At 49.8% G+C, this 11,770-nt stretch overlaps 1 protein-coding gene across 1 annotated transcript; it reads right to left on the reverse strand.

Moving 5' to 3' along the window:
• Positions 1 to 157: 157 nt before the first annotated feature.
• Trib3 (tribbles pseudokinase 3) lies at positions 158 to 7,392 on the reverse strand. Its single transcript, XM_040746491.1, has 4 exons — positions 6,817 to 7,392; positions 5,953 to 6,240; positions 2,624 to 2,916; positions 158 to 1,399 (listed from the first exon to the last, which is right to left on the reverse strand). The coding sequence occupies exons 2-4, from the start codon at positions 6,238 to 6,240 to the stop codon at positions 919 to 921; spliced, it is 1,062 nt and encodes a 353-aa protein (XP_040602425.1). The 5' UTR covers positions 6,817 to 7,392; the 3' UTR covers positions 158 to 918.
• Between the last annotated feature and the right edge of the window lie 4,378 nt (positions 7,393 to 11,770).

Below are 11,770 nucleotides of genomic sequence, written 5' to 3' on the forward strand. Positions count from 1 at the left end.
GAGCCGGGCGTTGGTGGCGCACGCCTTTAATCCCAGCACTCGGGAGGCAGAGGCAGGTGGATCTTTGTGAGTTCGAGGCCAGCCTGGTCTACAGAGTGAGTTCCAGGACAGCCTCCAAAGCTACAGAGAAACCTTGTCTCGAAAAAAAAAAAAAAAAAAAAAAAAAAAAAAGTCGGTATACTGACAATGGGCCTGGGTACTAAGAGTCCCCAGAACAGGGCCTGAGACTTTCTGTATGGCAGTAGAACCACGATCCCTATCTTGTCCTTTCCTCTCCAACCGTGGAGCTCCAGTTAGAGGCCACCAGGGTGAAGGGACCTGGATCCTCATTTCCCTGAGATGGATGCTTGCTTCTTTGATGGAGTCTCATCCTTTTGGTTTGACTTTTGGGCCAAGCCTTCAAGCAGATTTTCCTGCCTGGAGGGCGGGTACAGGTGTCGCTCGATTCCAGCCTGGCCTGACTTGTGGTCCTGAGGCACCAGGTGAGCGAGGCCTTTGGTCTTTGGCACAGACATGCTCTCTTTGTTTAAAGTGCAAGATACAAGGCGTCCAGGGCACCAGGAAGAGGACTGTCCTGTGAACAGAAACCTAGCCCCAGTCCAGGGAAGGCCAACCCTGGTACGAAATGTACCAAGGGCAGATGCTGGTCAGGGAGTATATGACACTGGCAACTCAGTCAGCAAGATATCCCCCACTCCAGCCCAGCTCTTTGCTGTTCTGAGTACCTAGAACAGGGCTTGGCACCCAGGTAGCACCACCCCACAATGCCTGTGAGAGAGCACGGAATGCATGAGGCACTTTGACTGTTTCTTCCTCCTGAAAGGCACTTAAGGGTTAGCTTGACCCAAAGAGTCAGGAGAAAGCTTGGAGACAGGTACTCAATTCACATCTTGCAGCTAAGGGGCCAGTAGGGTGGCTCTAGCCATACAGCCCCAGCTCCCCTTCCTCAGGCTCCTCCAGCCCTGGTCCATCTGGGACCACCTGGTCAGTCTCCCAGTGGCCAGACTGTGACAGGGAGACAAGGCTGTGGTCCTCCCTCAACCAGGGATGCAGAAGGATGCCCGGGGCCACCAGCCGCTGTGTAGGTTCCTTGCGAAGGAGACAGCGGATCAGGCATCGGGCTGGGGCCGATAGGCCCTCAGGCAGGGCAAAGGTCCCTCTACGGATCTTGCCAAAGAGCAAAGCTGGCTCAGAGTCCTGGAACGGGTAGTGACCAGCCAACATAGTGAACAGCGCCACGCCCAGGCTCCAGACATCAGCTGCTTTGCCAGAGTAGGATGGCCGGGAGCTAAGTATCTCTGGTCCCACGTAGGCAGGGCATGCATGCTTGTCCCACAGAGAGTCGTCTGGTCCAGTTATCACACAGGCATCCTCCAGGTTCTCCAGCACCAGCTTCGTCCTGGGTCACAGACAGAAAGATCAGATCTTACTCAGGTCCTCTGGAATAACAGGCACTAAACCATCTCTCCAGTCCCTGTCTTGGTTTTTTAATCAGGGTTTTCTTTGAGGGGACGGTATTTTTTGGAGCTAAGATTTCACTACATTGTCCTGGTTAGCTTCTAACTATCCTGTGTCAACCTCCTGAATGCTGGGTTTATAGCAGTGGGCCATCATTCTGAGCCACAATGTCTTAGTAATTTTTTTTGTTTGGTTTGGCTTTGCTGGGTCATTTTGTGTGTTTGTGTGTATTTGAGACAGGGTTTATCTGTGCAACAGTCCTAGCTGTCCTGGAATTCACTCTGCAGACCAAGCTGGCCTCAAACTCACAGACTCTTCTGCCTCTGACTCCCAAGTTCTGGGATTAAAGGTGTGTACCACCACTGCCCAGCTTCTTTCTTTTTTAAAAAAGATTATTTTTAAAGTATTAAATAAAAAAGTATTGTTTTTATTCCGAGTGGGTATTTTGCCTGTGTGTGTATGGCTTGGGACCACGAGCTTGCAGGGCCCACGATGGCCAGAGGAGGTTGTCAGATCCCCTGGACTTGGAATTACAGATGGTTTCTAGGACCATGTGGGTGCTGGGAACTGAACCTGGGTCCTCTGCATGAGCAAAAGCACTTTAACTGTTGAGTCATCCCTCCAGCCCCACCCCCAATACACACTGTGTGTGTGTGTGTGTTCGAGTGTGCATGTGGGACAGGATCTCACTACATAGCCATGACTGGCCTGGAACTCACTATATGTATGCTAGGCTGGCCTCCAGCTCACCGAGATCCACCTGTGTCTGCCTCTACCAGGATTTAAAGGTGTGCGCTAGTACCCCCAGCTATTCCTTTATTCCTTCCTTAACTTGAGACAGAGTCTTTCATTAAACTGGGAACTCACCAATTGGATAGACTAGCGGGCCAGAGATCTCTGGGGATCTCTCTGTCTCTGCCCCTCTCCTCACACCCAGCATTATGGTTACAGACCCCACAGCACAGGTCACTGTTACTCAGTGCTGGGGATTTCCTTTCCTGGCTAGTTTTTGTTGCCTAGGATGGAATCCAGAGCCTTGCACATGCTAAGCTCGTGTTTACCACTGTGCTACACCTTAGCTCTTCCTGCCTGTTACTCTGTGCTCATGGACCTCGGCTTCCCGCCATGGCCCACTTCTCAAATGTACCTCTGGGGCCACACTTACCTCTCACAGTTGCTGAAGACAAAGCGACGCAGCTTGAGGTCACGCAAGACAAGCCCATGTTGGTGGCAGTGTGCCACCATAGCAGCCATCTGCCGGAAAAGCACAATAGCCTCGGGCTCAGGGATTCCACGACGGCTGCGCACCAGGCTGTGCAAGTCCCCATGGGTCTTGGAGAAGAAGGTGTAGAGGAACTGAGAGCCCAGCAGGACGTCTGCAGGACGGGCCACGTGCTGATGGGCAGGCAGCCGGGCATAGGGTGCCAGCACCTCCTGAGCCTCGCAGGCCGGGTACACCTGGGGACAGAACCAGGGGTAAGCACAGCTAAGGGACCTGGGAAGCCAGGCTGGCCTAGCAAAGGGGGACAGGCAGCCATTACACACACTGTGAGCTACACACACAGGGGGCCTTGATTAGCAAGTCACTCATAGCCTGACATCAACCTACTCTCCGCAGGCCACACTGGGGCCCCAAGGCCAGAAAGTAGCACATTTGGGACTAGAATTGGCGCACACATCTCTGTGCTCTAAACTGCCACTCTGTGTGACCTTATGCCTCAGGGAACTGAAACTAGGGTGTAAACCAAATAGAAAAACACTCCGGGGGGGGGGGGGCAGACCACCACCAAAGGCCCCCTCACAGCCCGCTCAGTAAGCTGCCTGCAGCCCCTGTCAGCTGATAGGACTCAGCACTGCCCTGGTCACGTGGTGTCCCCAGTGCAGCACAAACAAGCCCATAGACCACATCTTCCAAAGGAAGACATAGACCACATCTTCCAAAGAAAGACATAGACCACATCTTCCAAAGAAAGACATAGACCACATCTTCCAAAGGAAGACATAGACCACATCTTCCAAAGGAAGATGCTAGAATCCAGAACACTCTATTTCTCAGTCTTGGAAATCAAACCCAGGGCCAATCTTTGCTAGGCAAGTATGAGCTAGTATTTTGGAAGGGAGTACTTATTTTAGAAAGTTCCAGCCTGCCATGGTGGCACACACCTTTAATCCCAGCACTTGGGAGGCAGAACCAGGTAAGTCTCTGTGAGTTTCAGGCCAGCCTGATCTACAAAGTTCCAGGCTAGCCAGAATTACACAGTGAGATTGTGGCCAAAGTGTGGCCCCCACAGGACTCAGGAGAAGGGACCTGAATAGTCCAAATACAGCCATGGGAAAAACTTCCCAAGTTGAGTGCATTTGGGAAGTGTGCTCAGAGTTTGTGAACATTAAGCACACACCTGGAAGGTGGGCTCGGTATTATGGAGAATGAAACTGAAGTTCAGGGAAAGGGAGGTGACTTGTGCGAAGCCACAGTAGAACCTGTGAGAAGCTGGCTATTGCAGAGCTGATATACCACTTTGTTACTTTTTGACTGTAATACATTTATTCTATGAAAATTGTAAAGCATGTGATCATTAAAAAAAGGCTGGAGACCGGGTGTTGGTGGCGCATGCCTTTAATCCCAGCACTCGGGAGGCAGAGGCAGGCGGATCTCTGTGAGTTCGAGGCCGGGCTGGACCGATAGCCTCCGAAACAATACAGAGAAACCCTGTCTCATAAAACCAAAAAAAAAAAAAAAAAAAGCTGGAGAGATGAGTCAAGAGTACTGATTGCTCTTCTAGAGGACCCGGGTTTGATTCCCAGCACCCACATGGTGGCTCACAACTTTTTTTTTTTTTTGAGACAGGGTTTCTCTGTGTAACAGTCCAAGCTGGCCTTGAATTCATTGAAGTCTGCCTGCCTCTGCCTCCTGAGTGTGCCACTAGTACCCGGCTCACAACTGTCTCTTAACCCCAGTTCCAGGGGATCCAGACATACACACAAGCAAAATACCCATACACATAAAATAATAAAAATAATTTTTAAAAAAGCTAGGGTAACATGGAGGAAATAAATGCACGTACTACTTTTTCTTTCTCTCCCAAAGCCTGGCCCTGCCTAATATTATCTTTGTACCTCTTTATTTTCTTAGGGAGGGGAAAGCTTTTTGAGACATCTCTCTCCCTGGTTGTCCTGGAACTCACTATGTAGACTAGGCTGGCCTCCAACTCAAAAAGATACACTTGCCTCTTGCTCTCAAGTGTTGTGATTACAGGTGTGTCACCACAGTTGGCCCTTCTCCCATGCCTCCTGCAACCTTTGACATGCACTGTCCTTTGTCATAGACTCCCTCATGTCCCCCTGCATTCCTACATGTCTGCCCCCCCCTCTCTCTTTTGGTTTTGCGAGACAGGGTTTCTCTGTGGCTTTGGAGGCTGTCCTGGAACTTGATCTTGTAGACCAGGCTGGCCTCGAACTCACAGAGATCCGCCTGCCTCTGCCTCCCAAGTGCTGGGATTAAAGGCGTGCGCCACCAACGCCCGGCCCGCCCCCTTCTGTCTTAGTTTCTTGCTCCCCACGGCACCAGCTTTATTCCCATGATGCTCATCATTGCCTGTTCTCTTCTGCCTGTGGAAGCCAGAGGAAAACTTCTATTGTCCTTCCTCAGGTGCCATGCAGTCTTTTTCTTGAAATTTATTTTCAATCATGTGTGTGTGTGTGTGTGTGTGTGTGTGTGTGTGTGTGTGTGTGTGTGATCTGTCTGTGTATGTATGTGTGCACATGAGTGCAGGTGTCTGAGGAGGCCAGGATTTCCCTGGAGTTGTGTAGGTAGTGGTAATGACTTGCCTCAAGTGGATACTAGGAACAGAATTTGGGTCTCTGCAAGTTACAAACACTCTAAACCACAGAACCATGTCTCTAGCCGTTTTATTCATTCTCTCTCCTCTCTACCTGAGATAGAGTCTCTCACTGACCTCGGAACTGACTCACTGAATAGGCTAGCTGGTTGACCAGTGAGCTCTGGAGGTCTGCCTGTCTTCACTTTCTCAGTGCTGGATTACAAGGGTGCTCTCTCTCCCCTCCCTCTCCTCCCTCTCTAGCCCCCCCCACGTGGATTCGGAGGCTCACCAACTGAGCTGTCTCCCCAGCCCCACAATCACTTTTTTATCATCTCTCCATGCCTCTCTCTAGAATGTCAGTTTGATAGGAGCACTGCGTAAGCCCGTTTCAGTTTTGAAACACACTCTCAGTATGTACCCCAGGTTTGCCTGAAACTTGAGGCAATCTTCCTGTCTCAACCTCTCCAGTGCGCTGGGATTACAGGCATGTGCCACCACACCCTGCTTGGGTCTGGTTTTTGGCCATAGCGGGTGCACTGCATGTATGATGCTCTATGAAGTTTTGTCAGTTGAGTCCAGTGATAATCTGTAAAGCCAGAACCCTGCGATCCTCTGGGTCCCGTTCCTTTTGCAGGGTCCTGGGATGTTAGAGGGGAAAGCCCATAGGCCATACCTTGCAGGTGTACTCTGTGCCTGTGGGGCAGTGCAGGGCACGGTAAGTGTGGCTGCCTTGCTCTTGTTCCATGAGGACATAGGGTCCCAGTCGGGTTGCAGAGGCCACAGCAGGTGACAAGTCTGAGGCAGGAGGTGGACTCAGGGACAGCAGGCAGGGGGGTAGCCCTGGCTCGGGTCCTCTCGCTCGTTTTAGGACTGTACATTCAGCGTCAGTACTGTCATCGAACCCCAACGGTTTCTTCCGGCAGGGGACACCAGCAGAAGCAGCCAGAGGGGTGGCTCGCATCTAGAGAGAAGGTAAGAAAGACTGTTTGATAGCCCCTGTCTTTCCTGCTAGGACCCTCTGGACATCACAATGGGTTTTCCGAAGCTCCCTAGGCATGGCGCTCTTAAATGCAAGGACAGCTGGAGAAGGAAGGAACCCGCGATGAATGCAAGGCTTCATAATAATAAAATAAGGAAAGCTGGGCATACGGACACACCCATGACTGTCAGCATCGGGGAGGTAGAGGCAGGAGGTGCTGGCCGGCCTGGGCTGCATAATGAACTGACTGCAACAGCTCAGTCCCAGGGCGCTCCCAGACGTCGGAGTCAGAGAGCGAGAGAGCGAGAGAGAGAGCGAGAGAGAGAGAGCGAGAGAGAACGAGAGAGAGAGAACGAGAGAGAGAACGAGAGAGAAAGAGAGAACGAGAGAGAAACAGAGAGAGAGAGAGAGAGACAGAGAGAGAGAGACAGAGAGAGAGAGAGAGAACGAGAGAGAGTCAGGAGAGACTATGCACTATTCATAAATATGTCGGGACTTCCAATACCCTTTGCAGACTCGGGGAAGCAGCCCCCTCATTTGCAGCTCCCCACCAGGTACCTTGTCCTAGCGTTCCTCACGGGTCTCAGAGCCGCCTGCGCACGTGCACCGCAGTCCGCTTCACCCAGATGATTTTGGGGTCTCCGGTCCGGCACGTTTTGCCAGACCTCAGCCTCCGCGTATTCAGCAGTAGCGGCTTCCGCGGCTAAAGTGCGGCGGCATGGAGACCCAGGCTCCCATCCCCGCCTGGCTGATGTAAACCTGAGCTAATCTCCGGCTGACGCCCTGCGACACTGGATTGCACCATCCACGACCCGCCCCTGTAGCTCCGCCTGTGCCTTCGGGGCCACTCGCCCCTCCACCCCACCCCACCCCGCTTAGACCCCTGAAGTAGTACCCGGAACCACCAACTCTCCTTGCCGTAGTTTTTTACACCTATTTCCCCATATATGAAATGGAAATGAGATCCTACTGAAAAAAAGAGCAAACGGAGGCTCTTTAAAAATCGCGCGCGCCACCCGGCTAAGCCCCTACTTTGACCTGGGCAAGAAGCCCCACGTTCTGAATCCTGGGAACCTCCCTTCCAAAAAAACCCTATCAAGTGCGCACCCCGCTCTGCTCTGCAGCTCAGAAAAGCCCTGGCTGGGGGTGTGACTCTGTGGGAGCACTTGCTTAACACGCTTAAGGCCCTGCTCTGTAACAAAGTCAAAAACAACCAAAGAAAACACAGCGTCAGTTCCCTTCTCCGTTTAAAAAAAAAAAGGATTTGGAAGGGCGCTTATTTCATACAGTTGCTGTGAGCAGTAGTAAGTTCGTGGATGCAAAACTCTTAGATCATACCTAGAACCTCAGTTACTCGAAAGCCTGAGGCAGGAGGATGGTCTGTTTAACGCTGTAGTTCTAGCTTGCTAGGGGAATTCACTCTGTAGACCAGGCTGATCTCGAACTCACAGAAATGCACCTGCCTCTGTCCCCAGTACTAGGACTAAAGGCCGCCTTATCAAGCTAAAATAAATGTAAGGGCGGAAATGGAGGAAGAGAGGAGGGCTGTAGCTCAGCCACAAAACATTTGCCTAGCATGCACTAGACAGTGAGTTCAATCCCCTATAACAACAAACAAAAAGTAGAGCAGTTAGCCTGTTGTACTAATCCCAGCACTCAGGAGACAGAGGCAGGCAGATCTCTGTGAGTTGGAGGCCAGCCTGGTCTACAGACTGAGTTCCAGGACAGTCCGGACTACACAGAGAAACCCTGTCACGAAAAATAACAACAACAAATTGGGGCTGGGGAAATGGCTCACAGGTTAAGAGCACTGGCTGCTCTTCCGGGTTCAATTCCCAGCACCCACATGGCAGCTCACACCTGTCTGTAACTCTAGTTCCAGAAGGTCCAGCACCCTCACACAGACATGCATGCAGGCAAAACACGCAAAATAATAAAAATAAAATTACAAAATGAAAAAAAAAAAGCCGGGCGTTGGTGGCGCACGCCTTTAATCCCAGCACTCGGGAGGCAGAGGCAGGCAGATCTCTGTGAGTTCGAGACCAGCTTGGACTACCAAGGGGAGTTCCAGGACAGCCTCCAAAAGCCACAGAGAAACCCTGTCTCGAAAAACCAAAAAAAAAAAAAATTACAAAATGGACAACAGCAAAACAAAATGTAGTGTGTGGACACGAAGGCACTCAGTAAATAGGATGTTGCCACTGAACCCTGAAGGTGGATGCTTATAACAAGATTCCAGCCACAGCTGAAACTAGACATGGTGCCCCCACTCCGCTGCCCTGGCAAAGCCCCAAAGGCCCAGCGCTCCCGTCATGCTAACTTATGCTAACTTATACTTGAGTTCACCCATAAAAAAAAAAAAAAAGAAAAAAGAGGAAAAAATTCCTCCAGAAAGAGCTAGAGGGAGGCAGGGCCAGGAAGCCTGGGAATAGCTCTCTTGTGTCCCCTCTTCCAAATCCACAGACGGCAGAGAATTCTGGGATCTAATTCGATTCTGCCCACCCCGCAGCTGGGGAGGGATAAATGACAGGTGGAAGCCCCCAGTGCTGTGAGAGATGGGGGGGGGTATGGTTGTTCTCTGTGCACCCACCCAGCAGCTGGCCTGAGCTAGGTACGCTTGCTGCTGCTCACTGCACGCTGGCTGTAGCCAGCCCTCGTTCAAATCTGTGGACTCAAGGTAACTACACTGACCACTCGGGCTCACAGATCTTATAAATAAAAAAAGAAGTAAAAATAATAACCGCAGTAATTTAAAGTACATCATAGTGCTGGGTGATGGTGGTATACACCTTTAGTCCCAGCACTTAGGAGGCAGAGGCAGGTGGGTCTCTGAGTTCAAGGCCAGCCTGGTCTACAGAGTGAGTTCCAGGACTGTTAAGGCTACACAGTGAAACCCTCTCTCAGAAAAACAAAATCAAACAAAGAAAACACATGTGGTAATTGCCAGGATAATCCCAGCAGTACAACAATAGTTTAAAGTCATCTTCTGCTATATTGCAAGTTTGAGGCAACATAGACACTGTCTCAAAAAACTTTAAACTTTTTTTTTCTGAGACAGGCTTTGGAGACTGTCCTGGAACTAGCTCTTGTAGACAAAGCTGGTCTCAAACACACAGAGATCCACCTGCCTCTGCCTCCCAAGTGCTGGGATTAAAGGCGTGTGCCACCAACGCCCAGCCTAAACTTTTTTTTAGCTTTAGTTGTTGGGTTGTTTTCTTTGTATGTTTTTTTTTTCAAGTTAGGGTTTCTTTGTGTAGCTTTTGAGCCTGTTGTGGAACTCACTCTGTAGACCAGGCTGGCCTTGAACTCCTAGAGATCTGCCTACCTCTGCCTCCTGAGTGTTGGGATTAAAAAGAAATTCACTTTATTCACCTATCATGTTTAGTATAGCCTGAACATGTTATGTCAGCAAATAATCAACAAAATTGGCAGTAGCATTAAACTCTCTCAGAATCTGTCTTTTGCTTTTGTTTTATATTTTGTATGGTTTGGGTTTTGTTGTTGTTTCGTTGAACCAGAGTTATATAGCAGAAGTTGACCTTGGATTTCTGATCCTCCTGCCTCTGCCTCCAATGCTCTGATGACAAGTGTCATATGTCAACTCGCTGTGGTGCTAGGGACCAGGCATGCTAAGTAAGCACTAAGCCAGCTTCCATTGTTCTTTTTTCCATTTTTTGAGACGGGATCTTATGTAGCCTATGCAGGCTTCAGATTCACAGTGCTGCCAGAACTGGCCTGGACCTCTTGCTCTTCCTGCATATTCTTACATGCTGAGAGCACAGGCGCATGCCACCATTGCTCCTCCTGTGTATTCTTACATGCTGAGAGCACAGGTGCATGCCACCATTGCTCCTCCTGCGTATTCTTACATGCTGAGATCGCAGGTGCATGCCACCACATCTGGCCTGATTCAAAGGTCTCATTGTATAACCAGGCTGGTGTCTAACTCTCCGGAGCTGAGATTACAAGCATATGGCACCACCCCCAGCTCTCCAGTGTGTGTTTTACAGTTCTTTTGAATCCAAAGGATTCAGCCAGGTATGGTGGCCCCTACCTGTAATCCCAGGCCTTAGGAAACTGAGACAGGAGGATTGACATAAATTCTGCCTAGGTTATCAAGTGAGTCCTTATCTCGACAAACAAAACAAATGTGGGCTGACAAGATAGCTTAGCGCGTAAAAAGGTGCCTGTCACCAAGGCTGACAATGTGAGTCGGATCCTCAAAACGCACATGAAGAAAAAAGAAAACTGTCATTGGACTTCCTCAGCAAACTGTAGCAAATCCCCACACACATATACGCACAGAGAAGACATCTATAAACATATAACATACAAGAAAATTAATGAGTTTACTGAAAAAATAAAAATTGGAAGAGAAGGTTGGAATAGGTCAGTGTATTCTCCGTCGCGTGCTGGCACAGCACCACAGTGTGGGAAAACTGACTCACTGTAGAGGCATGGTATCTCCTCCCATGTGAGACTCTCCCCAAGCGCCTTGGGGAGGAAGTCTTACTTCAGAGTTTCTCTATGTTTCACACTTCTCTCTGAAGAACTGGAGAGCAAACTTGGTGACTCTGAGGCTTCAGTCAGAGCTGGATTGAACTAGGATTGCATAATCTTGTTTTGTTCTGCTGGTGTTTAATTTTATGGTGACCTCTTTCTCCATCAGTATTGGGGGTTTTGTTTGTTTTGTTTTCTGTAGTGCTGGAGGTCAAGCTGAGGCCTTTTGCATGTTAGACAGGGGGTCAATCACTGAGCCCCACACAAGGGCTCTTCCCTAACCACAGGAGGCTGCATCTAGGCAAGATCCTGCCAGTGAACTTCATGCCTTTTCCTATATTAAAAAAAAAATACGAGCTACCACCTCACTGAATTGTCATACGCTGGCCTCTAGCTCAACTGTATAGACAAAGTCAACCTTGAATGTGCTATTCTTCTGCATCAGCTTCTGGAGTAGTTAGGGTTATAGACATGTGTACCAAGCCTAGCTTAAAATGGACATTTACTATTATTATTATTGTTGTTGTTGTTGTTGTTGTTTAGGTCTTTTGAGACAGATTCTCTACATAGTGTTGGCCATCCTGGAACTTGATCTGTAGACCAGGCTGACCTTGAACTCAGAAAGATCCCCAGCCTCTGCCTCCAGGGTGTGGGATTAAAGGCGTGTGCCACCATGCCTTGCTCATTTGTTTGTTTGTTTTTTGTTTTGTTTTTTTGAGACAGGGTTTCTCTGTATTGTTTTGGAGGCTGTCCTGGAACTCGTTTTGTAGACCAGGCTGGCCTCGAACTCCCAGAGATCCTCCTGCCTCTGCCTCCCGAGTGCTGGGATTAAAGGCGTGCGCCACCAGCTCCTGGTTGCCTTGCTCATTTTAGTAGATCTTCTCCCTTTCTCGGGAGTCTCCTGTGTCTTTCCCACAGATCTCCCATCACTCACAGCCTGGACAGGCTGTATCCAGGAGAGGACAAGGACCAGACCAACAGTGAGTGACCCAATGACCACATGGAGTGATGA

The sequence above is a fragment of the Mesocricetus auratus genome, unplaced genomic scaffold (assembly GCF_017639785.1).
Source record: "Mesocricetus auratus isolate SY011 unplaced genomic scaffold, BCM_Maur_2.0 Super-Scaffold_100004, whole genome shotgun sequence".
Taxonomy (NCBI): domain Eukaryota; kingdom Metazoa; phylum Chordata; class Mammalia; order Rodentia; family Cricetidae; genus Mesocricetus; species Mesocricetus auratus.